This window comes from Camelus bactrianus, chromosome 5 (assembly GCF_048773025.1).
Source record: "Camelus bactrianus isolate YW-2024 breed Bactrian camel chromosome 5, ASM4877302v1, whole genome shotgun sequence".
Lineage (NCBI taxonomy): Eukaryota > Metazoa > Chordata > Mammalia > Artiodactyla > Camelidae > Camelus > Camelus bactrianus.
The window spans coordinates 37,662,034-37,688,512 of NC_133543.1; the positions used below are offsets into that span (position 1 = coordinate 37,662,034).

The following is a 26,479-nucleotide window of genomic DNA, read 5'->3' on the forward strand; positions in this document are numbered from 1 at the left end:
CACAGGATTGAATCCAGGACCTTGTGCATGCTAGGCATGCACTCTACCCCTGAGCTATACCTTCCTCAATTATTTTTCAAGTTGGCTATGCTAGCAAAGCTTAGGAGAGCTAAATGACAGAATTAGAAAAGTGGTTGTTTTTATTTTTAATTTTTTTCTTTTCCAGCATTAAAAGAAATATATTTATTTAATTTTATTCTTTTCCAGCTTTATTGAGGAGAGGTTGTGATTGTTTTTAATAAAGTTCACATCTAAGTACATCATTATTATTGGTTAGAGGAACATGACAGAGTCAAAAGTACACAACTTTAAATCAAGAAAGAATAAAAAACATGAATATATAAAAGGTTAAGAGAGTGTGTGATACATAGAAGAATATTGTTTCAATGATCTTGGGAAAACACATTCCACAGTGTTCAGTTATCAGCTTATTTCTAAGATCTTGACTCAGCAGTCCACTTTAAAGAACCATCAACTTCTGGAGGGTCTCTGGAAAATCTCAGTTTAGAATCTCCTTTAGATGTAAATTTTCAGTTATGTTAAGGGCTCTAATATTTTTCTAGAGGATCGTCAGTGATAGACAAGGTTTTGGAGTAAAGAACAAAACCCTGTCTATAATTCATGAATAACTTCTAGTTAAATGTATCCCCATATTACTGAATGAAATAGATGAAATGTCCTAACATGGAAATACAAGATCTAATAGTATTTTAACCATTGTGAATGTTGTGGCTTTTCAACAGGCAAATGTTTTAACCTATCTAGAAAATAAATGTACCATTAACAGTGTTTCTTCATAAATGAGAGAGGGAAGAAATTGCTACAATTCATTCAGTGTTCTCAAGGGATCTTTTAGGACACAATCTTAGTCTATGCCCTACTTTTACTATTTTTCCAGGTTAATTTGTTTCCAGGTAGGGCATGAACTGGTTAAATCCTCTGTTCCTAGAAGTTTCCCCATAATGATCTGATTCTGTGGCCAATTTATCCTTACTGTGGATGAGTTGTTTCACTGAAGATTTCCATAAGCGTTCATTTGGAGTATTATTGGGTGCTATCAGGGGGCCATTCTGGATTTGCCAGATTTTATTCCCATAGACCTTAAACTTGATCATTCCCAGTGCTTATTTTCAGAATTTGGGTATCATATTTTGTCCATTTATGATGAAATCCTTGAACTTCTACATGATTTTATTGTTATTTTTGTTTTTGATGTTTTAATGATGTCCTTGTATAACAACTTTAATCACAGAAATCAGTTTAGCATGACAATCTGTTAATGTATTTCTATAGTACATATAAAGTATTTCTGTAGTGATTATAGTATATATAGTACACCAACGTCTATAATATCCCTTCTACTATGAGTGTCCAGCTTTATGACAGCAACTACTTTAGTATGGAGACATCAGGTAAGTGATGTGTTTGTTATTCTATTTTAAAGGATATCTTAGAAATTTCTGCATTTGTACATACTTTTAAAGAAGTGAGTGAGTTATTCTAAAGAAGTGACTTATTCTAAAAGCTACCCATCTTAGTTTATATATGAACTTTTTTTAATACTAAAATTTAATATACCTTAGAAAGAATCATGGTTCAGTTATTTGAACACTTTGACTTTTGGTAAGAAATTGGATTTTATAAAAGAGACAGGACTGTTTTTCATATATAAGTCTTATGCTTTTTCATGTTTTTAACATAAAACCCATCAACAAACTATTGAATAAAGACTTGGTACTAGAGTCAAAGTTCTGTTCTGATCATGAATATCTTCTTAAACTACAGGAGCATGAGTATGGGATTCTCCTACACAGGGTTACAGAGTTGCTAGATCAAGAGTCCTACAACAGTATTTGGTTATATGAGGAGAACGTGATGATAACTCATAATTAGTTAATCAATCAGTAAAATACATTGAGTGGTTTCTGCTAGGAGTGGTGATTGAGTATGTGTGCCAACATTAGACTGAAAGACCTGGTGAAGATCTGAGGCTATTCTGACTCATTAGTTGAAGCCTGTACTTATTCTGAGGCAAGGAGGCTTATTTATTTTGCTTCCTATTTAAGGGATAGGTTTTATAGGCAACGGTTTTTTAACGAGTTAAAAATTCCCAGAGCATGGCCTAAAATTTTCATGTTTGTACAAAAAGAAAAATTTTTGTAATTAGGCAAAAAAAAATCTGTAATCTTATGGGCTCTGCTCCAGGTTAATCTGCCTGTATCTGTAGTATTCTATCCGTAGGAATTCTGGAACCATAGCTATGTTTTTGGCAGTTTCTTGAATCATACATAATATGCATCCCCATACCTAGAGGAACTATAATCTGATCAACTATAATTGTCTAACAGTAGATTTACTGTTAAGAGAAAAAGGGAGAAATGAAAGGCATGGCATCTGTGTCACATAATAGAATAAATAGGAAGAGTTTCTCAAATTCATTGTTAGAAAAATGCAGCTCAAGACCACAGCAAGATAACCAATGTTCAAACTGAAACTATCAAGTTCTGGAAAAAATTCCAGAACTGTAAGATTGCTTGTAGGTTTGTGAATTAGGAACAGTACTTTGGAAAACAAGTTGTCATAACCTTATAAAGTTAAATGTTCTAATTTCCTGTTACCCAGAAATTCCACTGCTAGGTATATACCAATAGAAAGAACTTTCTAATGAGATTGGTAGTGATATTAACACAGGTTATTTTGGTAATGTATAATGAAATACGTCAACATTTGGAAGATCTACATCACTCAATGACAATATTTTTAAAGTGACCAATGCTTACTGATACAAAATCACACATGGGTAAAAGATCCATTCAAACTTCAAGATAAACCAATGTATTTTAATGTAGCAGAGTATGAAAATTTCATTGATAAAATTTCAGATTTCACATTGCAATTAATCTTTAAGAAACCACTGCTTGCCAAGTTCTGGTATTATATCAAAGAATAATATCCACAGTTATCTAAAAAAAATCTATTAAAATACTGCTTTCTTCCAATTTATATACCTATGCCAGGCTGAATTTTCTTCCCACTCTTCAACAAAACAACATAGCACAGTAAATTAAAGGCAACAGCCTTTATGAGAACTCAGCTGTCTTCTGTTGAACCAGACAAAAAAGTAAAACATAATGCCAGGCTTCTAATTTTTTTCGTAAAATCTTGTTGTCATTAAAATATAATATTTATGTTAACATCTAATGGGCTCATTAAAAATTTCTAAAAATGCAAAACAAAAAAAGCAGCAGAATACATAGTTAAATGGCAAACATTTTCAAATGGTAGACCTCCAAAGCAAAAGCCCTAGTAACCTTATTAAATACCTCCGGGTAACTTCCAAAGGGTGCTATTCCAAACCAAAAAGGTCTAATTACTAACAAAGACCTAAGTGTAATGATCTTATGCAAAGAACTACCTGGTTACACACCCCAGGCTGAACGAATAAATACAGTAATGAGAATTCAGTGAATGGAGAGCTCAGGTGGTTATTGAGACTGACTCGCCTGGCAGCTGACCTGACAAAACGTGGACACAAGTGGCCCAGTAAGCGCACCTGTTGGCCCAAAGCTTACCTGGAATATTGCCAAGTAGAGTTTTTAAAAACTCTTGGTGGAAATTCTAGAATCACCAAAGGAAATGAGGCTGCCACTTGTATCTGAAATAAAAAGACAAGGCTGGATTTACTGCTTACTATAGTGATGGAGAGCTGTGCTGGTCAGGCAGAGTCTGAGCAAAGCCAACTGCTGGATTCACAGCTTCTTTGGGAAGCGTGGAGTTCAGTATAGGTGGGCTTTGACAGGCATAAAAGGGTTGGGATGATCCTTAAAACCTTAGCTACTTGAGTAACTATTGTTGATTGGTTGGTACTCTAAGGCATCTTTTCTGGAGTCAGTTCATCCCTGATCAGCTGATTTTCATAAGCAAGAGGCTGATGGTGATTAGTTGGCTTACAAAAGCAGGTCCACTGAAGTGAGTTGTGTTTATCAACAGACTGTGTCCTCGTTACCAATTGGCTCTATGGCTACAGAACAATCAATCTTTTCCTAAATTTATAAGAATTTCTCATTCTGATTTTCTTAGATAACCATAGTACAGTTACAAAATGTATTTGTTGTAACATTTGTATTTGTTTAAATTTCACTACTCCTTTAAGGCAAACAAAATTTTAATTGAAGTATAGCTGACTTACAATATTATTAGTTTCAGGTGTATAGCATAGTGATTAAATATTTTTATAGATTATACTGCATCTAAAGTTATTACAAAATAATGGCTAGATTTCCCTGAGTTGCACAATATGTCCTTGTTGCTTACTTATTTTTACATAGCAGTTTGTATCTCTTAATCCCATATACCTTCTTGCCCCTCCCCTTTTCTCTCTCCCCACTGGTAACCACTAGTTTGTTCTCTTTATCTGTGGGTCTATTTCTGTTTTGTTACATACATTCATTTGTGTTATTTTTTAGATGCCACATGTAAGTGGTAATATAGAGTATTTGTCTTTCTGTCTGACTTATTCCACCAAGCAAAATATCCTCTAGGTCCATCCATGTTATTATAAATGGCAGAATTTCATTCTTTTTTATGGCTGAGTTTTTTGTTTGCTTTTTGTTTTTATCGAACATCCTTCAATATGAATTTTTCGGATTTTTTTCTCATGGATAGATTCAGGTTGCAAATTTTTGATTGGCACATCATAGAAATGATGTTATTTCTCTAATAAATTACATCAGAGAATCAGTGATATTGGTTTGTGTGAGTTTTGGTGGTTTTCATTGGTGTCTCCATCGTAAAGTTACTATTTATCTCTTCTTATTTGCTGAATATCTCTGAGGAGATACTTTGAGACTGTACTCCCCATCAAACATTTGTTCAATGGTTTTTTAATACCTACTGATGATTACTGCCTGAATCAATTATTACTATCATGGTTCCAAAATGGCAAATTCCTATCTGTCATTCCTTTCTCTCCCTTTATTTACTTGCATTATTTGTATTTTTCATACCAGTATGGGCTCATGGATTCTTTTTCTATTCAATGGTTTTTAATCCACTGTTCCAAATTCACCAGTGGGAGGCCTTCAAGCTAGCTCCTGAGTCCTTTGAACATGTTCCCGATGTTTTTTAAGCACTTGTTTATTTTCTGGTACAAAAAAGATATTCCAGACTCTTCTTATACTTTATCAACCCAGCCCTGGTATTAGTTATTTCTCTAAGGATGTCTGGTTCCTTTTAGTGAAACTTTTTTTTTCCATTAACATATTTTGGCTATCAAGATACATTGGTACTTAGATAGCTGCATAGGATTATACAATATAGATGTACCATAATCTTTTTAACATGCCCTCATTGGTCATGTCTAATCTTTTTTTAATCAAACAATTCTGCAATAAACAAAAGTCTCCAAACTTTATTTTGTACACGAATGAGAATATTTGCAGGATAATTGTTTAGACGTGGAATTCTTGCATCAAAGACTTTGGGAATTTGTGATTTTGATAAATACTGCAAATTGTCCTTCCCAGAGGTTGTACCAATATACATACATTTCTACAAGTGTGATATGAGAACCAACAATGAAGCTTACAAATTTGGGTCAAAATTCTGTTTTATCCATAGTACACTTAGAAGATTTAAGTCTTTCAGTTATATTAGTTTACTAAAAGAGGTAGTTTAAAAAAAACTTCCTTAACCCAGTGATCAAGAAAAGTAGAGCATTGAATCCTGCCCATGAGTAGCCCTGGTGATAAATTCAGACCGGATTAGTTTCTTAAATTTGTGATTACGTTCTTTCTTCACCAAGGCCTGAAACATAACAATGAATCACTATCCCTTTTGGCTTCTCAAGGCTGTCAGTTTCAATCATCTTTGTAGCTCTTGAGCTTCTAAGAGAATTTTGTTTTCTCTCCATGAATTATGTTTTGAGATGTAGGCAAAGGATTTCTGCCATACGTAGGTAGGTTCTTTCAAAAGCAGATATTTGTATTCTAATTACAAATAATATGAATAGTTAAGAGCTGTTCTATAAAAGTTAAAGAAAATTTGTGCCTTGAACACAGTAGGAATTTCAGATTTTGGCACTGAAAAGAATCATTTGGGGTGCATATTAAAAATGCATATTACTGGGCTTCCCCTGGAACTTCTGATTCAGTAGGTCTGAGAGGTACAGACCAGATATTTGCATATATAGAAGCTTTCCAGTGTTTCTGGCAACCAGTGATACTTGCAATGATACTGGAACTACACTTTGAGCAATATAAGATTAAATTATTGCTAATGGGTTGCAGTCTCATACTTTTAATGTAGGCTAAGGAAACATATTTCAATGAAAAATTGGGTTTTTGTTGGCGGGGGAGCATTCATGGTTTTATAACATGTTGTTTTACTTAAACCTTAGAAACCAATGTTTCTATGGCTAACATTTTCTGAATATTTATAACATGTACCCACTCATTGTTTAAGCAACTTCCATGTATTAACTTATACATAACTCACAAGCCTATGAGGTAAGTGCAATTACTCCCATTTTAGAGAAAAGGTAACTGAGGCACAAGAGGCTGAGTAACTTGCCAGAGTCACACAGCTAAGAGGTTGTAGGGTCAGGATTCAAACCTCAGCAATCAAGCTCCCTCATACTATGTTGCCTCTCTTTCGATTTGAACCTGAAGGGGCTCAAATTTCTCATCTGAATAGGAGTTGGCTTGGTCCTAAATGGTAGGAACTCTGCACAGTTCAGTGGAAAGTGTATAACTATCTGTCCAGATAAGGCCTTTGGTCTATTAAAAGATTAAAGCATCTCTTAGTTAATACAATTGGATATCATTGTGGACTAGGTCTGAGCGCAAGCAAGGGTAGTAGACTTCATGATAGTGATGGGCTATGTTATTAGCTGTGTATTTTTATTGTATATGAACTAATGATGGATGAAATAATCTTACAAATCTTTTCCCCATCTATTAGCTGTTAAAAAGTCCATCATGGGATCTTTCAGTACCACCGAATTAAAAAGCTAAAAAGATCTCAAAGCCTGGCTTTCTTTAAATGAATCCAATAAAATAGTTATCATGTTGGGTAGTGTTTCAAATGTCTCCCAGAACCCTTATACTCCACAATTTTTATGTGACAAACATTAAAGTAACTCACATATTTCAGGGAAAAAAACCTGACATTTTCAATTAATGTAATTTATTCCTGTATTCATGTAATAAACACCTATTACATACCTACTATGTACCAGGACTTGTGCTAGGCACTGGGTAATAATAATTTAACCCTGATGTTAGTGTCTTTCTTCTCATTTTAGTGATGAAGACATGGTGACGTTAAGAATTTTAGGGGGAGAGCTCAAGTTGCACAGTGGCATAGCCAGGATTTCCAGTCTCACCTACTTGACTCCAAAGCTGGACACATTGCGTTAACTGTAATAATTTGGATTACAGATGGATACTTCATTTCACTAAATGAATTACTATAGGAAACCTTTAAACAGTGAGCTTTCATTGGACTCTTTATATTGAATTTTTCTTACAATGTTAAAGAGTAAATCTGCCATGAAAACCATACCCCTCAGTGCTTATGCAGGGTAGAGCTCATTAAATGTTGATGAATGAATGTAACTTAAATAGATTAGCTTTGGAGTTAGACATGACTACATTAAAGTTCTCTAGGTTACTCTTTAAGCTTCACATTGCTTATCTGTAAATCCAAGAAGAGTACTTCATCTTAAAACCACCATGAGAAATAAATGAGATCATGAATGTAAAACACCTAGCACTCAGTAAAAAACAGTTAAAAAAAAAAAAAAGCAATATTATAATCTTGAAGTAATATGTCTAGGCCATAAACTGGGGTCCAAGGTAGATTTAGGTGGATAGAGCTAAGAATTATTAGGTAGGAAGAACCATTAGGACCACTGGGACAAGGTGGAGGCAGGAGTCATTGACAGATATACAATGATAGGCTTAATATGATCAAAGACAAGAATGGGGAAGTTAGGCAGGAATACTGGACTGAGGGTGCAAGGCTTTTTATCTTGAAGGAGATGTTCTGAGAAGAAACAGATACGGAATTTGGAAAGGCAAAGAAGATAGAAATTGTGTTATTAGTTGAATGAATAAAATAAGGGATGGATGAATTAATACATGGATAAATTAATTCAAAATATCTATTGAGTGCCAGGTACTATAAATTTATTGCTTAATGGGAGCAGGTCCGTGGTGGTGGTTTCAAAATTTTTGTCAAAGAGAAACTTGGGAGTAGCAATCTGGTTGGAAGGGTGTCTTGGTTGGGAAGGGGATTTGTCTTGACTCTGTCATCTCTTAATACTTTGGATCAGACTGAAAAAATAAGAACAGGGAAGGGGCACCAATTGAGATAATGGCTGGACCTAATTTCCCTCAGGCTAACCATCAGTTCTCCCACTGCAGACACACATAATCAAATCAATGAGATACTCATTTTAATAGGTTTATGTACAAAAAGCTTTGTCAGCATGGAGGCAGAAACATTTAATTCTCCTTTGGGGTGGGGAAGATGAGGGAGAGATTTCATAAAAAGGTACGATTTTAGTGGACTCTTATTCATCACACTTGAAAAAGTGACTAAACCTTCTGAACACAAGGAACAACAGAGACCTTCAAAGACACTGAAAAGTTAGAGATCCTGGCAGACTATTCCGAACCTGGCTAAGGCTGGAGGTGAAGCAGTGGCCCAGTAATATTAATAGGCTTGCGTGTTATGCCAAGAGTTTTGAAATTCATCCTGTGATCAATGGGACCCACTAATGGATTTCAGGCATGGGAGTGACAATGATAAAATATTACATAACATTTTAGTAAGATCATAGTCCTATACATTTGAAAGAGGAGCAAGATGGCCACCCCAACCTCTTCTCTATAAAGGAGAAATAAGAAAAAAATGAATAGAACAAAGGCCCTATATGGGAGGAATTTACAACCTAGTGGGGAGCAGCAGCAATAAAAAAAAAAGATGTATAATGTAATATCAGATAGTGATAAGTACCAGAAAGAAGAGTAAAGCCAAGTAAGGCACATGAGGATTGGGTGGAGGTACTTAAGGCAAACTCAATGTTCTTTCCACTAATCTCATAGCCACCATAAAAAATAATAGGGTTTGAAGATTCTCTCTCACTTTTCAACACAATAGCTCCATTATATTGAAATCTCAATGTTGCAAACCTGTCCATATATTTCATTCATTGTCTAATAACTTCTTTATCTTCATAAAGGTGTTCTCTTGCCAAAGCCCAAGAAATGAGGAGCAAATTCCCTTCTGAAGGTTAAAGACTTGTTACCAGGCTGCACTGAAAACCTTTCCCTGACATTACTTCCCAAATGTCTCTACACTTCATCCAGACACAGCTCTTCACCATTTCTTAAGTCTTTAAAATTTCCATAGCTTGGCTCACAAGAACTTATACGTCTCCTTCCCTTTCTTGCTTCATCATTTTGTTTAAGAAACACGTTCTGTGTTGTGCTTGGTTTGGCAGACACTTTGCTAGGTGCAGTAACACAAAGAAGAGCAAACTACAGACCCAAACTCTGGAGCTGACAGTAGTACTGCGTGTGGGTAAACAGAGGCTCAAGCCAGGTGTGGGAACCCGTGAGGCCAAAGAGGAAGGACCAGTTGCTGTTTGGCCTTAGATGCCTGGTTTTAAATTGATACACTTCTGTGTCCTGTGGAAAGTGCTCACAGGCCCATGAAAAGGGGAGCAATGTTCTAATGGTAAGAAATGACTTTCAGTAAGGGTTTACTGTAGTTTCTCCAAGTGTGAACTCTTGACCAAGCCCCGCCCTTCAACACCGGAGGCCTAATAGAGGACAGCAGATCCTGATTAAATCTACCGAATCTCAAAGTCTAAGGGCGGGGCCCATAAGCCTGCAGTTAAATCATGAATATCCGCAGGCCATTGTTATGTACACTTAAAGTTTGAGAGCCGCTGGTCTCTCCCACATTTTCTCATTAAGCTTTCACCTTAAGTTTGTACTATTACCATTTCTATTTTACATAGAAGGAAGTTGAGGCATAAAAAAGGGTGATTAACTTGCTAAGGTCACAGGGGACTAGGAATGCAGACCAAACTAGACAGTCTTAAACATCACAGTACGGTTATCCCTTTGCTAATTGATTTGTTGCTAAAACTTCATTAACTACTGGACTTCGAGTTTGAAGACAGTCTGGAGACCCACTAAATTTAGCCTGGGGAACTTGGGCTATTCACTCACATTTTGAATTTTAAGTCCCTCGCCGGTTAATTTTAGGCCAAAACACCTCCACCTGCAAGGTGACCTGAGGGGCAAGGCGGGACATCAGGCGGGGGAGGGATCGATGACTTCGGCGCGCCCCACTGCCTGTTGGATTGGCTCGAGCCTCTCCCGCCAGGCCTGCCTTACTCCCGCGCGCTCCAGACCCCGCCCCCGCCGCCATCTTGGCCTGGGAGGGAGCGGGCCGCACGCGTGAGTAAACAGCCTGAGCCGGGAAAGCCGAGCTCTTGCAGCGTCCGGTTGCTGCGGGGCAGCGGTGGAGAGGACGCAGGCCTGGTCTTCGTACGTGGGGGTGAATATCGGGGTCGCAGTGCTGGGCGGCGGGGATCCCTCAGCCTGGAGCAACCTCCGCCCCCTCGCGGCCAGATGCCTCGCTCCCCGGGCTTCTCCCGCCCCCCGCCGGTCTCCTCCCCCTGTTGAAAGCTGCCCGGGAAAGTGGTGGCGGGAGTGGGCCTGCGCTGGAGCGCGGCGTGGGCCTGGGTGCGTGTGGGGGGGAGCAGGGGGAGATTAGCGTCACGAGTTTGTACGTCGCGGGCCCGGGTTGTGGACGCGGTGGGGTTGTGAGGCCGGGTGCGGGCGCGTGGGTCTGGGGCTCGGACTCATGCCGGGCCGCCGCGGCGCTGTTTCTATCGGTCATTGGATTTTCTATTCTTCCAGTCCGGGCCTCAGGGTGGCCGACATGACGGCCCCGGGTCCAAACCCCCTCGCCCCGCTGTTAGAGACTTTGGAAGACCCTTTCGCCTCTCAGGGAGAGCAGACCGACGCTTACCTGACTCTGACCAGGTGAGGCCTGCTGGGAGTGGGGGTGGGGCGCCCTGGTGGGTTTGGGGGAGAAGATAAGCCCGGGTGGGGCACGGAGAGTGAGTATGTGTATTCTAGAAGCCTAGCAGCTGTGGGGACGCCGGCGTCGCGGGCGAGGTCGGGGGTGGGGGGAATGCGTGCTAGGTGACTTTCCGGCGTGCGGGCTCTGCTGCCTTAGGTGTATGTTTGGAATGAGGAAGCCCGCACGTGTGTCTTGTAAGCGAAGGATTAAGAAAAGTTTGGTTGGAAGTGAGCATGCTGGATTATTGGTTTTTCAGTGCACGCCACCTGTGTATTGAGACAGTGGGGCTACCCAGAATTGGTTTTTCAATAGAGAGCAAATAACCTGAGTTTTATTTTAATCGCAAATGCTTCGTCCTATTTTTCCCCCCTGCAAACCATGTTTTTCTGAGTTATCTGTAGTTAATTGGAAATGGCTAGGAAAGGATAACAACTGGTACAAAACGATACAGATTTAGTAAGTTTGGAACTAGTAATAGACTTCCCTGTTCCCTTTTCGCGTAGTGAAGCTGTCAAAACGTGTGCACGCTGTGGAGGCACAAGTTATTCTGACGGTTTCTTTGCGTTTATTTCAGATATATGTTGCACTATGTTTAAAGTATCTTAAGCACTGGGTCAATTAATTTGTCAGAGTTCTAACATAACCTTTAAAAAAATTATACAGGTATTTCTTTTGTGGTAGTTCTTTTGTGTGTGTGTGTGTGTCATTTGCATAAACCTGCGTTCTTTCTGCTTTTAAGTCGTATGACTGGAGAAGATGGAAAAGAAATCATTGCAGAAATTGAGAAAAAACTTTCTCGGCTATTCAAAGCTTTAAAGGTACGTATCTCTGTTGCTTATTAAATAGGTTCTTATTTTATGAGGGGAGAAAAGTTTTGCCAGCTAACTCAAAAAACTGAATCTAAACTAGCAGTAGGATTATTATACTACTATTTGAGGATTTACAACGTATTAGGGTTATTTAATTATTTTACATGTTTTCTCTCACTTAATCCTCTGGTGTCCTGATGAGGTTACTCTTTAATACCACTTTGCAGAAGAAATTGGTTAAACTTGCCTAAAGGTGCCATGGACTTTTGAATACCAAAACTTGCACTCTTAATATAAAAGCAGTGATCACAGATTATTTAATCTATTTTTTTCTCCTTTTGTAAGAATTTTTTTTTTAAAAGATTCTTTAATTATGTCATTGGTCTACTGTGTGTGTAATATTCATTTTTTTATCTTCACTCACCCTCAGTTTTTACCACTGTTGCTTTGTTAAAAAACCGTTATAATGGTTAACTTTTTTGCTTTGTTTATAGGGAAGTTGTGGGACCAATATTCTTGTCCTTGTTTGAGTACTCTGACTTTGTGACTTTACTTAATACATAACTTTTAATTTCCTTGTTTTTAGAATGAAGAAGTTGAACTAAATCTCCAAAGTCCCTTTGAGTTCTTATTTTAATGACCTTCTTTTTGTGCTTTTAAATGGAAGTATTCTATCAGGATGTTTATTGTACAATTTAGCATGATTTCTGGCTAAATGTTGAGGCATTAGGGGTACTGACTACCCTTAAATATTCCTGTTATAGTCATCAATGCTTTTGTTCATGTAAGCAAGAACTATTGTGTAGTAGTTCGACTTATTAACAGTATAAACACAATTAATGATATTTATTATCCCATTTTCTTCATTGTTATGTTCCACATTCCAGCAGTATAGTTGATGTGATGAAGACGTGCATTATATATTTGGTATTTGAGAGCATGTAGGATCAGGAACTCAACTGCATGGATTTTGATGTGCTTTGTAACTAAATCCCTGATAAATAATTATTTAGAAGCAAATGGGTGGTTAATGATTTCTATCAACAGTAATTTTCTATGTAAATTATTGAGTACTGAAAGGATAATTGTTTCAGAATAGGAACCATACTAGATGAAATCTAACATGTTTCTGTGTTACTGTTTAGAATTCAGTATTGTGTCTAATAACTTGAAACATTCTCAAGCATAAGACGCTTCGCTGTTGTGGAACATTTTCAAGCAGTATATATTTAATAAAAGTTGATTGCACACATGCTAACTACTGTCTAGGAGATACAATAGTAGCTCTCACAGTCTTAAGTGTTTAAAACTATTTGTGGTTGTTTGAAATGATTGCTTTAATACCACTTATAACCCAGGGTTTGGTATTATGGATGTTTGGTTTGATTAATTATAGGAGATGTTCTAGGAAAGTGTCTTCTTATATTTGATTACTAACATTTACCATTCTTCCTGCTCAAGAGTAACATAGTTGAGGATTCCTTGGATATCTGATTCAGAGAAGTGGGGAGATTTGCAGATAAATCACTTTGGAATAGGAAATGGTACCAAGAAAGACACAGGGTTACAAGTAAATGTAGGATTGGGAATATGGCAAGATTCCCTCTGACTGGTTTGGAATTTTATAGCTTTTAACATACGTAACGTGGAATAGGGTTTGAATTCCAAATGGTCATGGATTCATTTCTCCTGCTGTGAAGTAGGGTTTTTATGTTGTTTTTTTTCAAAGATTGAGATGTTTAAAGCTCCTAATACTTTAGCTATTCAGTAAATGTTGCATTCTAATCCCTTCCCTCTTGTCTTTGAGGTGTCACTCCGCTCTAAAGCTAAGATGTCAGCTTTTGCCTTTGAGTATTTTATTTACTTCTTGTGGAAGGACTTTGCTCCTACTCTTCATTTCCTGTCTAGTATTTTCAGCATCTTCCATTTGTTAGCTGCTGCTGCTTTTTAATTTTTTTGCTTTCAGATGTGTGCATGTGTTCTTCTTTTAAGAAAAATATTCTTTATTTAGCTGAGTTCTGTCTAGTTTCCCTCTTTTCTTTGTCAAGCTATGTACGTGACCTGCTCTTACTCCTTTTTTATCTGCTCTCAAAGATGTGTTGATTGTTGAGATTAAAATGTAATTTTGTTTCTTGGTCACCTTTTGCTTGCCAAAAATTGATTTACAACTGTACTTGTTTGTAACACGTGTGATTTTGTTTTCATAGGCTCACATTGTCAGTCAAAACTCAGAGCTTAGCAGTGCTGCTCTACAGGCTTTGGGGTTTTGCTTATATAATCCCAAAATTTCCTCAGGATTATCAGGTAGTTAAATTTATTATGACAATATTTGTAGAGTTTATAATTTAATACTGTTGAAAGTACTATTACCTCTCTTTAGTTTCATAACTTATATAGGATTTGCTTTTGAGGTGTTTGATATTAAACTTTGATACCATAAAGGTAGCTCTAAAAGGAAATGAGCCTATTTAAAAATAATTGCTACGACAGTCTTCTCCTTTATAAAAACACATCTGCTTTGGAAGTTAATAATTGGATGAAATTAATTTTAGAAGTTAGATGGTCATTTATTTTACACAAGCATGCAGTAGAGAATATGGTAATTTGAAAAGTTGTTCTACACAGTAGTAAATGAGATAATTTGGAGCTAAAAGTGGTAATGAAAGCACAGGATCTGATGCTTTGAGTTTTTAAGCATCCTTAGCACTCTGTATCCTTGGATGCAGAACCTGAAGATATTGAGGACTGACTGTACTTCATTTTGCATAAGGTACTTGAGCATCTATCAGATTTTGATATCCCTGGGGGAGTCCTGGAACCAGTCCCCCATGGGTATTGGGGGAGGACTATAATCTTAATTGTTGCTCTGTAAGAAGCTTGCCATGGTAAAGGAAACCTGGGAGGCAATCTTTAGAGAAGAGCAATCAGGACTAGGGAATAACTATCAGAAGGTTGTTACCATCTTTTTTTCTGAGGGAAAAGTATATACTTTTTTATATGTAGAAATGTTAACAGTCTAAAGTAGTTGTTCATTTTGGCGCAAAGATGCAGGCTTTATAACATTTTGCCAAAAATTGACTTGTATGTTCAAACCTAATGATGAGACCGTGTAGAATTATTTTAGTTGCAAAAAATATCTACTCTTGAATCTATATCTTTTCTTTGAGTATTGTTTTCCTCTGACCTTAATTTTGTGTTTTGGGAGTAAGTTTGATATCAACATTAGCTCTCTGGTCCTTTCTGGATATGCATTTAATTTTTTGACAATGAAGAGAATAGGATTTTTCTCTGCTGCTTTTAACTGAGCTTCTAAAGGATGTAAATGATTCCACATAATTAAAACTGCTTATTTTTCAGAGACAGATATTCAAGAACTGCTTTCAATACTGAATGATACTGTTAAGAGTTCAGATAAAAATGTACGTACTAGGGCACTTTGGGTGATATCCAAGCAGACGTTTCCCGCAGAAGTTGTTGGCAGAGTAGTGAGTATAGTTTTTGCATATGTCTTCTCAACCATATGCTAGTTAAAAAAACTCAGGCATATTTGATTTGTTTTTATTTGGTTCTCTTTCAGGTATCCAATATAATTGATTCATTAGAAATAGTATTTAATAGAGGAGAGACGCATTCTGCTGTTGTTGATTATGAAGCATTAAATGTCATCATCAGGTATGAGTTTGGATGCTATGCATATTGGAAGAATATTTTCAGTAAATTTAGAATTTAAGGAATAGACTTTTGGGACTTAAATTTGAGTTGGACGTAATAAAAGAAGGAAATGTCTTCCAGACTAAAATTCTCAAAAAGTAACAGGAAGTAGTAAGTAGACGTGTCTAAGTTGCTAGGTTTCTTTGTTATGCTGCTGCTGCTAACACAGTTCTGGTTTTAAAAATTATCTCTGTTAAAGCTTTTGCAAGAATTCAAAAAATAGTAGACTCCTAAGTGGGCTGCAGGGTGTATTTATGAGAGCATTAACAATGACTAACAGCAAATTGGGAGAATAGGAAAATCCCTTACCTTCTTCCTACCCACCCCTGCTTTATTCATAATGAATATGCTCACAGCACAAATGCTGTTGATAGGCTTTGTCTTACCTTGTTTTTCATTCTTTAAAAGTTTTCAGTAGTTGTTGAGTTATATGCTGTAACTATTTAGTGTTCTGATGTTCACATTGTATCATGGTTCTCCAGCTATCTTCTGTAAGAATATCGAAATCAATTGTGTGAAAATAATTAGTATTTAAAAATTTTTAATTTGAAGGCAAGAAGATGTGTTCTCCTTATTTGAAAAATTTGTAAAAATAATACAGAAATCTATAAATTAGCAATTAAAGTTTGTTCTATTTTTGTGTGTGTGTTCTGAAACAAATGGACCATACTACACATATTTGCATATGCTGTTTATTTTCCTGGTAGTTTAAACGTAAAAGTTGAGGTCAAACTAGTTTAGTCAATGATTTCTCTTTCATAGGCTAATTGAACAAGCCCCAGTTCAAATGGGAGAAGAGTCAATTAGGTGGGCAAAACTGGTTATACCTTTAGTGGTTCATTCGGCCCAAAAGGTACATTTGCGAGGAGCGACTGCTCTAGAGATGGGGATGCCATTGTTGCTTCAGAAACAACAAGAAATAGCATCTATCACAGAGCAGCTTATGACTACTGTAAGTAATATTTTAAGGATTTTTGGGGGGGTTCTGCATTGTAAGGTTTTCCGCCAAGTTTAGGGCACATATTGGTGTAATTGCACTATAATCTAGGAGGTTCCTCTTTGAATTAAAACAAACAATTGCTTAAGTTAGTGTAGTCACACTCCCCCTGCATTGCAGTAAGGAAGGGACCTGTCTATTCAGTGTTGTTAGAATCCAGGCATTTTACCCCATCGTCCAAGAATGATAATTGAAAGAAATTGCATTTTTGGAAAAGGGAGATCATTTACTGCTTCAGTGCTATCTAGGTATACCCAATAGATATAAATTTAATGCATGTAAGTGCATCTGGTGTGTACAGTTTTCTAAAGTTATTACTTGCCCCAGGTTTTGAGTTTTTCAGCCTTTATAGCATTTGTTGATCACCTAATTGCTCAGCATTGTTTTAGGCACTGTGTATATAGCAGTGAAAAAAAAGCATCTTCTTGTGGAGCTTCCTTTCTAGTGGGAGAGGTAATAAAGAATATAGTATATTTGATGAAGAGCATTATGGAAAAATAGCAGAGACTGGATGGAGAGTGCCATTGGACAGGATTGGTGAGGTGGTCAGGGAAGGAAAAAAGAACAGGTTATTTGAACAGTGATTTGATGGTGATACAGGAGTTAGCTATTTGAATAACATGGAGTAAGCTCATTCCAGGCAGTAGGAAGCAGGAGGGCAAAAGGCCTTGCTCTGATGGATGTGTACTTGGTTGTATTCAGCGAACACTAGGCAGAATAATAGAGCGAATGAGGGTGAGAGGAGTAGGAGATGATGTCACAGAATCAGAGGGCCAAATCACATAGGAACTTGGGGACCATTGTAAGGCATTTAGTTTACATTCTGGATTATGTTGAAAACTGTATTTGAAGGTTTTGAGTCTACCAGTGATACACGTACTGACTTGGGTTTTAAAGGGCTCACCCTGCCTGTGCTTGAGAATAGACTCTAGGAAGGGTTGCATAGGAGCAGGGAAACTAGTTAGAGGAGATTACTATAATCCAGGCAGTAGGGAGCCTTCCAGATTCTCTAAAACTTGGGGTTTTATTTTTTATTTTCAAGATGCCTCATGGTAATGCTTGGAGTCTAATAAAGTAAATCCAATCAGTGTCTTTGCAGGTTTTCTTTATTCTGATGAGTTTATTTTTAAAGAGTATTTACAGTCAGCCCTTGAGCAACTCGAGTATAATCCACATATAATTTATAGTCGGTCCTATGAATTCATGGTTCCTCTGCATCCTTGGATTCAGCCAGCCATGAACCACATAGTATTGTATTTACCTGAAAAAATATCATGTATAAGTGGACCACACAGTTAAAACCCATGTCATTCAAGGGTCCGCTGTATAAAATTCTTTTTCTTTTTTTTAAACATTTTCTATTGATTTATAATCATTTTACAATGTGTCAAATTCCAGTGTTCAGCACAATTTTTCAGTCATTCATGAACATTTACACACTCATTGTCACATTTTTTTCTCTGAGTTATCGTATTTTGTGTATATTTCCCTGTGCTATACAGTGTAATATTGTTCATCTATTCTACAATTTTGAAATCCCAGTCTATCCCTTCCCACCCTCCACCCCCCTAAAATTCTTAATAAATTTGAACTAAAGTTTTCTCTGATATGTTACCCATGAAACTATTAATGTATTTTTAAAGGCAGTAGAGTGAGAAATTAAAACATTATCATTTGAACTCTAATAATATGCATACTGAAGTTTTTAGGGGGAAGTGTATTAGTAGGAAAAAAAACTCTGTTGATGGATGAAAGAATGGCCAGGTATATGATAAGCATAGTAAAATAGTGGTATTTGGATTTTTATTTACTGTGAAACTTACTAGCTTTGCTATATGCATGACAATTTTCCTAATAAAATACTGAGAAAAGTTACTTAGCTGAGACAGTCAATTTAATACTGCATTTTTTTTTCCTTTCCAAGAGTCTTTTTGGTAAATATTTTTGCTTTTGTTTTCAGAAATTACTTTCGGAACTCCAAAAGCTATTTATGAGTAAAAATGAGACTTACGTGTTGAAATTATGGCCTTTGTTTGTCAAACTTCTTGGGAAGGTAAGTCCACAGTTAACAAATACGTTTCACTTGCCAGAGCCTTCCATCTCTTAACTTTCCATAGTACAGTCGATTCTCATTATTCATACACAGTGTGCATGAGTTGAGTTGCTCACTAAAATTTATTTATAAACCCAACATCAGTACTTGTGCTGCATTCAGTTGCAGTCAGTTAGACATGTAGAGTGGCAAAAAGTTCGAGTCCTCCAGCACACATGTTCTTGGCTGAGGTTGAGCAGAGTTTTGCTCTGCCTTTTTGCTTTAACTCTTAATATCCTTTAAACGAATGTCTATTTCATGATGCATTTAGTGCCACATTTTTCATGTTTTGTGCTTTTCCTTGGTGATTTCAGCTTTAAATGGCCCCAAGTGTAGTGCTGAAGTGCTGTTTGTGGTTCCTAAGCACTGTTTCCCTTAGGGGGAAAATACATGTGTTAGGTAAACTTCGTTTAGGCATGAGTTAAAGTGCTGTCTGCTGTGGGTGCAGTGTTAGTGAATCAACAATATATATTACATAAGGTCTTTAAACAGGAAAACGTAAGAACATGGTTATGTGTCAATTGGTTGATGACAGTGTGATCAGAGGCTTGCAAGAACCTAACCCTGCATTTTCCCTAGTAGCTGTGGCTCAGTATTCACTAATACATTGTTGAGGCACTTTATAGAATGTAACTGTGGAGAATAATGAGAATCAACTGTACGTTTTCTTTAAGCCAGGTTTTTTTTTTTTGGGTGGGGGGGTGGGTTCTTTATTGTGGTAAATAAACATAATATTTGTCAAAACCATCCTAAGTATACAGTTCAGTGGCGTTAAAAATATTTACAAGTTGTGTGAAACATCACCACTGTCTATACTCAGAACTTTTTCTTATCACCCCCAACAAAAACTATACATGTTAAATAAACAGTGACTCCCTTTGACCCTTTCCCTGCAGCCCCTGATAACCTCTGTTTTACTTTCTGTATCTCTGGATTTGCTAATTCATAAGTTTTGACCTTTGATCCATTTTGAGTTTTTGTATGTGGCATATAATGAGGGTAAAGCTTCATTCTTCTGCATTTGGATACTCAATTTTCTAAGCACTGTTTTGTTAAAAAGACTGAGTTGAATGGTCTTGTCACTCTTGATGAAAATCAGTTGACAGTATATGTGAGAATTTTATTTTGGGATCCCTGTTCTTTTGGTGTTTATGTTTATGCCCTTTTACCATTACCATAAGCTTTAATTATGGTAGTTTTGTAGTAAGTTTGGAAGTCAGCGAAGTGAGTCTTCCAACTTTTTTTTTTCCAAAACTGTTTTGGCTATCTGGGGCCCTTTGCAATTCCATAATGAATTTGAGGAACAACTTTTATTTTTCAGTGAAAAAGGCCATTGGAATTTTGATAGAGATTGTGTTCAGTCTGTAGATTGCTTTGGGTAGTATAGACATTTTAATGACATTCAGTCTCCCTATTCATAAACACAAGATGATTTTCCATTTATTTAGATCTTTGCAAATTTTTTTCAACAGTGCTTTGTAGCTTTTAGTTTAAAAGTCTTTCACTGCTGGATTAGATTTATTTCTAAGTGTTTAATTCTTTTAGATGCCATCTTTTAGATGCTATTGAAAGTGGAATTGCTCTTCTGATTTCCTTGTTAGATTGTTCACTGCTGTTGTAGGTTGGTCTTGTATTTTGCAACACTGCAAATTTATTTTATTAGCTCTATTAGCTTTCTTGTGGATTCTTTTTGAATTTTTAAACCATTTTTTTGTTTGTTTTTTAATTTTTGTATTTTGTTCAGATTATGTATGGACTGTAGCCACTTAGGACTGTTAATGTGCTATCTTTTTGTGTATTTTTTTCTTGGTATGCATTCTTTGTCATTTGTCCATTTTTCACTTAACTGTTTTTCCTGACTTTCCATGTATTTGGAAAGATTATTAGTTTCAGGTTTTCTTATTTTTTCTTTTATATTTAAATTTTTTCATACGGATTTTTTTTTTAATATGTTGGTAAATTTAGGATTGTATCTAACATTTCTAATGTCCTCTAGTGCTTTAGAAATGTGTATTATGCACTGTTTTGTTTACTTCGGAGCTTTATATTTTGTGATCTTGAATTTTGAATATGCATACAGAATTCATTAGTTTTAAAAATTTAAACTCCATAAATTTTACACAGCTAACACAGAATGAATTAGATAAATGAATAATAATAGTGCCTATATATTGTTTCAGGTAAATAACTTCTTAATGATTTTCCCTTTTTAGACCTTGCATCGAAGTGGGAGTTTCATCAATTCTTTATTACAGTTGGAAGAACTGGGATTTCGTAGTGGCACACCCATGATTAAAAAAATAGCTTTTATTGCTTGGAAGAGTTTAATAGATAATTTTGCTTTAAATCCAGGTAAGTAAGTAATTTTATAATTTTGATTTTTTATATGACTTTTACTTATGATTAAAAACACAGCTTTTCTGATTTTTTTGGACTCTATTGAAATTAACCTATCATGGACTATTTTAGGGGACTAAATTTGTAGCTAAAAATAAAGGTTAAGCCTTATTGAAAAAAACAGATACAAGATTTATTTTATGCTATTTCAAAAACTGAACAAAATGACAAATACCACTTGTGGCTTTCTTAGTGCACTCCAGCACTTAGTTGAGTACTTTATCAAAGGTCACAGAGCCAATAGATGATAGCAAACAATTGTGATTGCTGTGGAGTAAAAGTATCAGTGGTTGATGAACTTCTTTATTTCAGGACCTTTAGAACAGTACTTAATAGGGAGTTCGCATTAACATTTAGAAGTGATTCCTCTTGATTTACTGTACCCTTATCTTGTTACTATCTATTGGAGGTGTTTGATTTATATATATATAAAATATATATTTAAATATATATACACACACACATACATACATACATATACATACATACATTTATATATATATAAAAGAGAGTATTTCACCCGAGAGTAGGTCAGTATGACTACCTGCTTAACTGGGTTGTTAATCTTAGGTATGCTGATACTGTTTAACAAGATCTGGTAAATAATGTTGATTTCGTACTCTGCTAAAAGATCCTTGCTAAAGACCATTAATAATTCTTTTTCTTCCCTTTTAAAATATGTTTTATAAAGTAATTATTTTCATTAAGTAGAATTACTATTATTGAAAATATTAATACAAGTGCATTGCTAGGTCCAGATTTTAATTGGAAATGTCACCTTGTTTGGTTATTGCTTATGAAATGGCAGTGTTAGATATTGTTTAGTATTAAATTTTGTTGGATTATGTGTAGTTGAGTGTTACAGCATAAAATAGGAATGACTTAAAGAAGGTAAATAAAATGCTATCATTTGAAGTAACTTCAGAGCTAGAGAGTCTATGACTGGAATTATGGATCCCGGAAGTCATTAAGGAATTAGATGCCTATTTTCTGTTATCACCTTCAGTATGCTTTAATTGCAGACTTCAGGAAGGAGAGAAGGCAAATGGAGCAAAAATGAACTTCTTCCCAGCTGACTAAGCTATCTATAAAGAATGTTTCAGAACTTCCATGTACAGTTCCAGTTATATCTCACTGGATAGAATGGCTAAATGGGAGACTAGATAAAGCAGTCAAAAATTGGACACCCATCATGGTTCTGAGTGAAAGCAGGTCTTGTAACTAGAAGAGAATGGATTATTGCGCAGCAGTTTTTGGTATTGTCATCCTCTCGTGCAGAATAGGAGTTCAAAAAGTATTAGAGGATTTCTTTCCACAGTGATCTGACTTTATTTTCTTTTTATAGGACTGTTAATTGAAAGGTGAGTGGCAGAATAGTTGTAAGAAACATTGATGAATGTTATTCCATCAAATACATGGCTTGACAGATGTTTCATAATCCTTTAAAAGTCTTTGATAAGTTGTTTGAGCAGACTGTCTTATTTTATGTATCTTCAGTCACAGTCACATCGTAAACACTTCTGGTATAAATATTTGGCTTAAAGAAGTGTATTTAATGTTTTTAGTATTTATGCAGAATTTTAGCAGTCTGAATATTATTAATGTAGAGTATACCTAATTATAAATGAATCTATTTACATTTCCAAAATCTAATTAATGGTACTAACAGTTAAAATGGTTGATGAAAGGAATTAGTAGTAAATTTTTTTAAATGACAGCCTTTTTTGAGGTAAAAATATGCCTCTTTTTTAATCTGTAAGATGCAGATAATAAGAATACGAAGCAGCATGGAAAGAGTTTCTCAACATTTTGGCATATTTGGCTTGACAGTTTGTTTCCGAGAACTGCCCTGTGTGTTAGAGGAAGTTTTGCAGCATACTTGGATGCAGCCCACTAGATACCAGTAGCAGTCTTCATAACACTGTCAGTTATAACAACCAAAAAGATTGTAGATGTTGCTGAATGCTGGGAAAATCTCCCCTGTCACATGGTATCTAATAAGTACTAATTATTTTTCAAAGTCAGCCTTATTAAGTATTGTGGCCTAGCTGTACTAGAGTTTATCAAGGTGGGAATTTGGGATGGAACAGGAACAGCTGGTGATTAAAATAAGTTTTTTTTAAACATCTTTTCTCTTACTATGGTAAAAGACTATTGCATACTCATTCTTGAAAGACTTGATCTTTAGTTCTTAAATGTTTTTACCTGGGTACTTCTTTTCTTTTAAGAAATACTATGTAGTGCAAAAAGACTGAAGTTATTAATGCAGCCTTTGAGTTCCATCCATGTGAGAACAGAAACTCTAGCACTGACAAAACTAGAAGTCTGGTGGTATTTATTGATGAGACTAGGACCTCATCTTCCTGCTAATTTTGAACAGGTAACATTACAGTTGTTGACTATAATACTTAATGTGTTTCTTAAACTAGTATGTTAAGTTCTTACCAATCTAATCTTTCAGTGCTGTTTTTGCTATGTCTTAGCAGACCGCATTACATAAAAGATTTTTTTCCTGCTGACACTGAATTTGAGTTCATTTCCTCCAAAGGATATTCTTCGGTTGTCTGAAATGGAGCCTCTGAAAGCTTTTTGATAACAAACACTCAAATGTCTTTTCTTACTCTGGAGTCATGAAAGATTTTTAAAAAGGAATTTCATAGGACTTAGAATATAATTGAGAATAGAGTAAATATTACTGAAATAGAAAGTAGATGCAAAGTTGGATTAGTTCTAATTTTTTGTATCTCTTTGGCTTGTATGTATGACTACATAATGATAACTGATCATTTAATTCCATTGTAGCTTTTCATTATTGTTACAAATGAGTTTACAGTTTCCTTTAGATTTTGATACCCTTGCTGGCATTTAGACATAAAGCTTAATCTTATTTTCATTTTTGCAGTTAATCCCATCCTTGATTTCTGAATTATTTTACAGTTAAGTAAAAAAAAGGTAGCTCTGATAACTCCTTTTGTCTTTTTCATTCCTTTATTGCTTATCTTGGGTCTTGGAGTACATTTTACTTTTGGATATGTAGTCCTTGTCTTCTAGTCTATATAAATAACTGCATAACAGTGAATGTATTCTTGCAAAAGGGGAATTTATAATAAATATACTTGAAATTTTTTAGCAAGTTCTTTTTAAATTTTTAACTGTTTAATGTATTAAGGCTTTTAAACTTAATAGAGCATGAACTAATTAAAATTTGACTTTGATAGTAATATGTAATTGGGGTCATAATTTTTCCAGATTTTACCATCATAAGGTCCTTAATCTTATCCAATTGTCCCATACATTCCTTAGCATAATCTACTCATAGGCTAGATTCGACAGATACTGGAATTATCTTAGAAATGAACTTGAAAGTGTCTTAGTTCATATTTTCTTAGGATGTTTTTTAAAAAGCTTAAAATGGTTTGTCTACCAATAGCATTAAAACTCACATAGATGTTATTTGCAAAAGCTGTTAGTGTCTATAGCTTTCCATCTGGAATTTAGAATTGAAATTTATAGATAGTAAATATTTAGGGCAAATATAGTTATAATAAAAATTTTCGCTTTTCCAAATTTCAGTTTTGAGCTTGTGCGTTGAAAAAGCCAATAAAATTCAGCATATCAAAAGAGTTCAGACTGCTTCTTAAGCTCTATTATGCAGTACTTTAAAAAAATAGTTAAAAGAGAATTATGCAGTTTACAGATATAACTGCCCCTTTTTTAACCCCAATAGGTTTGTGTACCTCTGATTCAAAGCACCATAAGCATCGATTCCAGTCCTTTGCCTCAAGGCAATTCACCTCGTGTAGCTACTTCTCCAGGTTTAAATCCTATGAGTCCTATACACAAAGGTAAGAGGTAGACCAACTTCATTTTTTTTTCCTTTTCTTTTTTAAAAATAGACACTCTGAATGAGGTCTTTGCTCTGTGCTATTCACATAAATGAAGCACTTCATAATTTTGGCTCCCTTATCACAAAATTCATTATATATTCTTGATTGTTTTCTGTATGTGTTACTGCTTACTGCTGTAGTTTCATTATTATAGTTGGAAAAGATCAGTTTTTTTCCCCTACGTTGTGTGAAGTGTGGATTACAGACTTTTATGTTTGTTTCAGCATTAGATTCTAAGTTTGAGGAATGCATGCATGTTAATATTTTAAGGTATGGGTTTTTTGTGTTTGTGTGTGTATGTGTGTGTGTGTGTGAATTTAGGGTCTGCTCCAAGATTTTTTTCTTTTTTTTTATAGACTGTATTCTTTTAGAGAAGTTTCAGGTTGGTTAATCCCCAAGAATTACCTTCATTTAAATGGTGTGTGACACTAATCTTGTTCTTAACCTAGTAAGATTAGTATTTAATTAGGCACTCCGCTGTGGCTTTAAACAAAAACTCTTCAACTTTCATTTGAAAAACAAATTACTTACTCTTAAAGGTACATTTCATTGAAATGAAGTGAAATATATTCATTTGGGTAACTGATTTAAGCTTATGTAACTTACCTGTTATGTTTTTTTAAAGGTGCTTCTCCATATGGAGCTCCTGTAACTCCCCGGATGAACTTGAGTTCAAATTTTGGTGGAATGGCCACAATCCCCTCTATTCAACTTTTGGGGCTTGAAATGTTGCTTCATTTTTTATTGGGTCCGGAAGTCTTGAGTTTTGCCAAGCAAAACAAACTAATACTGAGCTTAGGTATTTAATTGTTTTAAAAATTTTAATTATTAAAACTAGTGGTTACCAGTGGAGAGGGGAGGGCAGTATAGGAGTGAGGGATTGGGAGGTGCAAACTTGGATTTAGTAAGATAGGCTCAAGGATGTAGGATGTACTGTACAACTCGGAGTATAGCCAATATTTTGTAATAACTAAATGGAAAGTAACCATTAAAAATTGTATAAAAATTAAAAATATTTAAAAATAGTTCACAACACTGTACATTGGGATGAGGAGAAATACTTTCTCCACAGCCAAAATATTTTATAGCTATGTATAAAATAAGTGTCTTTTTATTAGAAAGCATATCAGGCCACCTAACATGTTAGAAATTTATTTCATAAAGCTTTCATTTTGCATAATTGTCTCTTTCTCTCTCTTTTAGAGCCACTTGAACATCCGTTAATCAGCAGCTCTTCTTTTTTTTTCAAACATGCAAATACACTTATCACTGCTGTTCACGATAGCTTTGTTGCAGTTGGAAAAGATGCCTCTGGTAAATACTTAGGAGAAGATTTTTTTATCGTTTAAACCTGTGTTTAAAAAGAAAACAAAACAGTAAATATGTAATGCCACGTGTTGTCCAGATTGTGCACAAGAGCTTTACATATAATCCATTTAATCTTCATAGTAACCTTCTGTGTTAGCCCATTTTGCAGATG

General features: G+C 35.5%; 1 protein-coding gene across 7 annotated transcripts in view; it reads left to right on the top strand.

The window, feature by feature from the left end:
- Positions 1 to 10,418: 10,418 nt before the first annotated feature.
- Positions 10,419 to 26,479, top strand: part of RIF1 (replication timing regulatory factor 1) — a 50,780-nt gene continuing 34,719 nt past the window's right edge. For 5 of the 7 annotated variants that reach the window (XR_006723010.2, XM_045513079.2, XM_010950275.3 and 2 more), the window contains exons 1-13: positions 10,419 to 10,575; positions 10,941 to 11,066; positions 11,846 to 11,924; positions 14,123 to 14,219; positions 15,273 to 15,400; positions 15,493 to 15,587; positions 16,389 to 16,578; positions 18,584 to 18,676; positions 20,929 to 21,067; positions 23,341 to 23,492; positions 24,840 to 24,957; positions 25,625 to 25,798; positions 26,203 to 26,313. Coding sequence is in view for 6 of the 7 variants with exons in the window: in XM_045513079.2 (XP_045369035.2) it covers positions 10,963 to 11,066; positions 11,846 to 11,924; positions 14,123 to 14,219; positions 15,273 to 15,400; positions 15,493 to 15,587; positions 16,389 to 16,578; positions 18,584 to 18,676; positions 20,929 to 21,067; positions 23,341 to 23,492; positions 24,840 to 24,957; positions 25,625 to 25,798; positions 26,203 to 26,313 (1,480 nt within the window). In the remaining variant the exon portion in view is untranslated. Of the gene's footprint in view, positions 10,576 to 10,673; positions 10,764 to 10,940; positions 11,067 to 11,845; positions 11,925 to 14,122; positions 14,220 to 15,272; positions 15,401 to 15,492; positions 15,588 to 16,388; positions 16,579 to 18,583; positions 18,677 to 20,928; positions 21,068 to 23,340; positions 23,493 to 24,839; positions 24,958 to 25,624; positions 25,799 to 26,202; positions 26,314 to 26,479 lie in introns of those variants that run through there. The other 2 variants (XM_045513080.2, XM_045513081.2) reach the window with 2 other exon arrangements.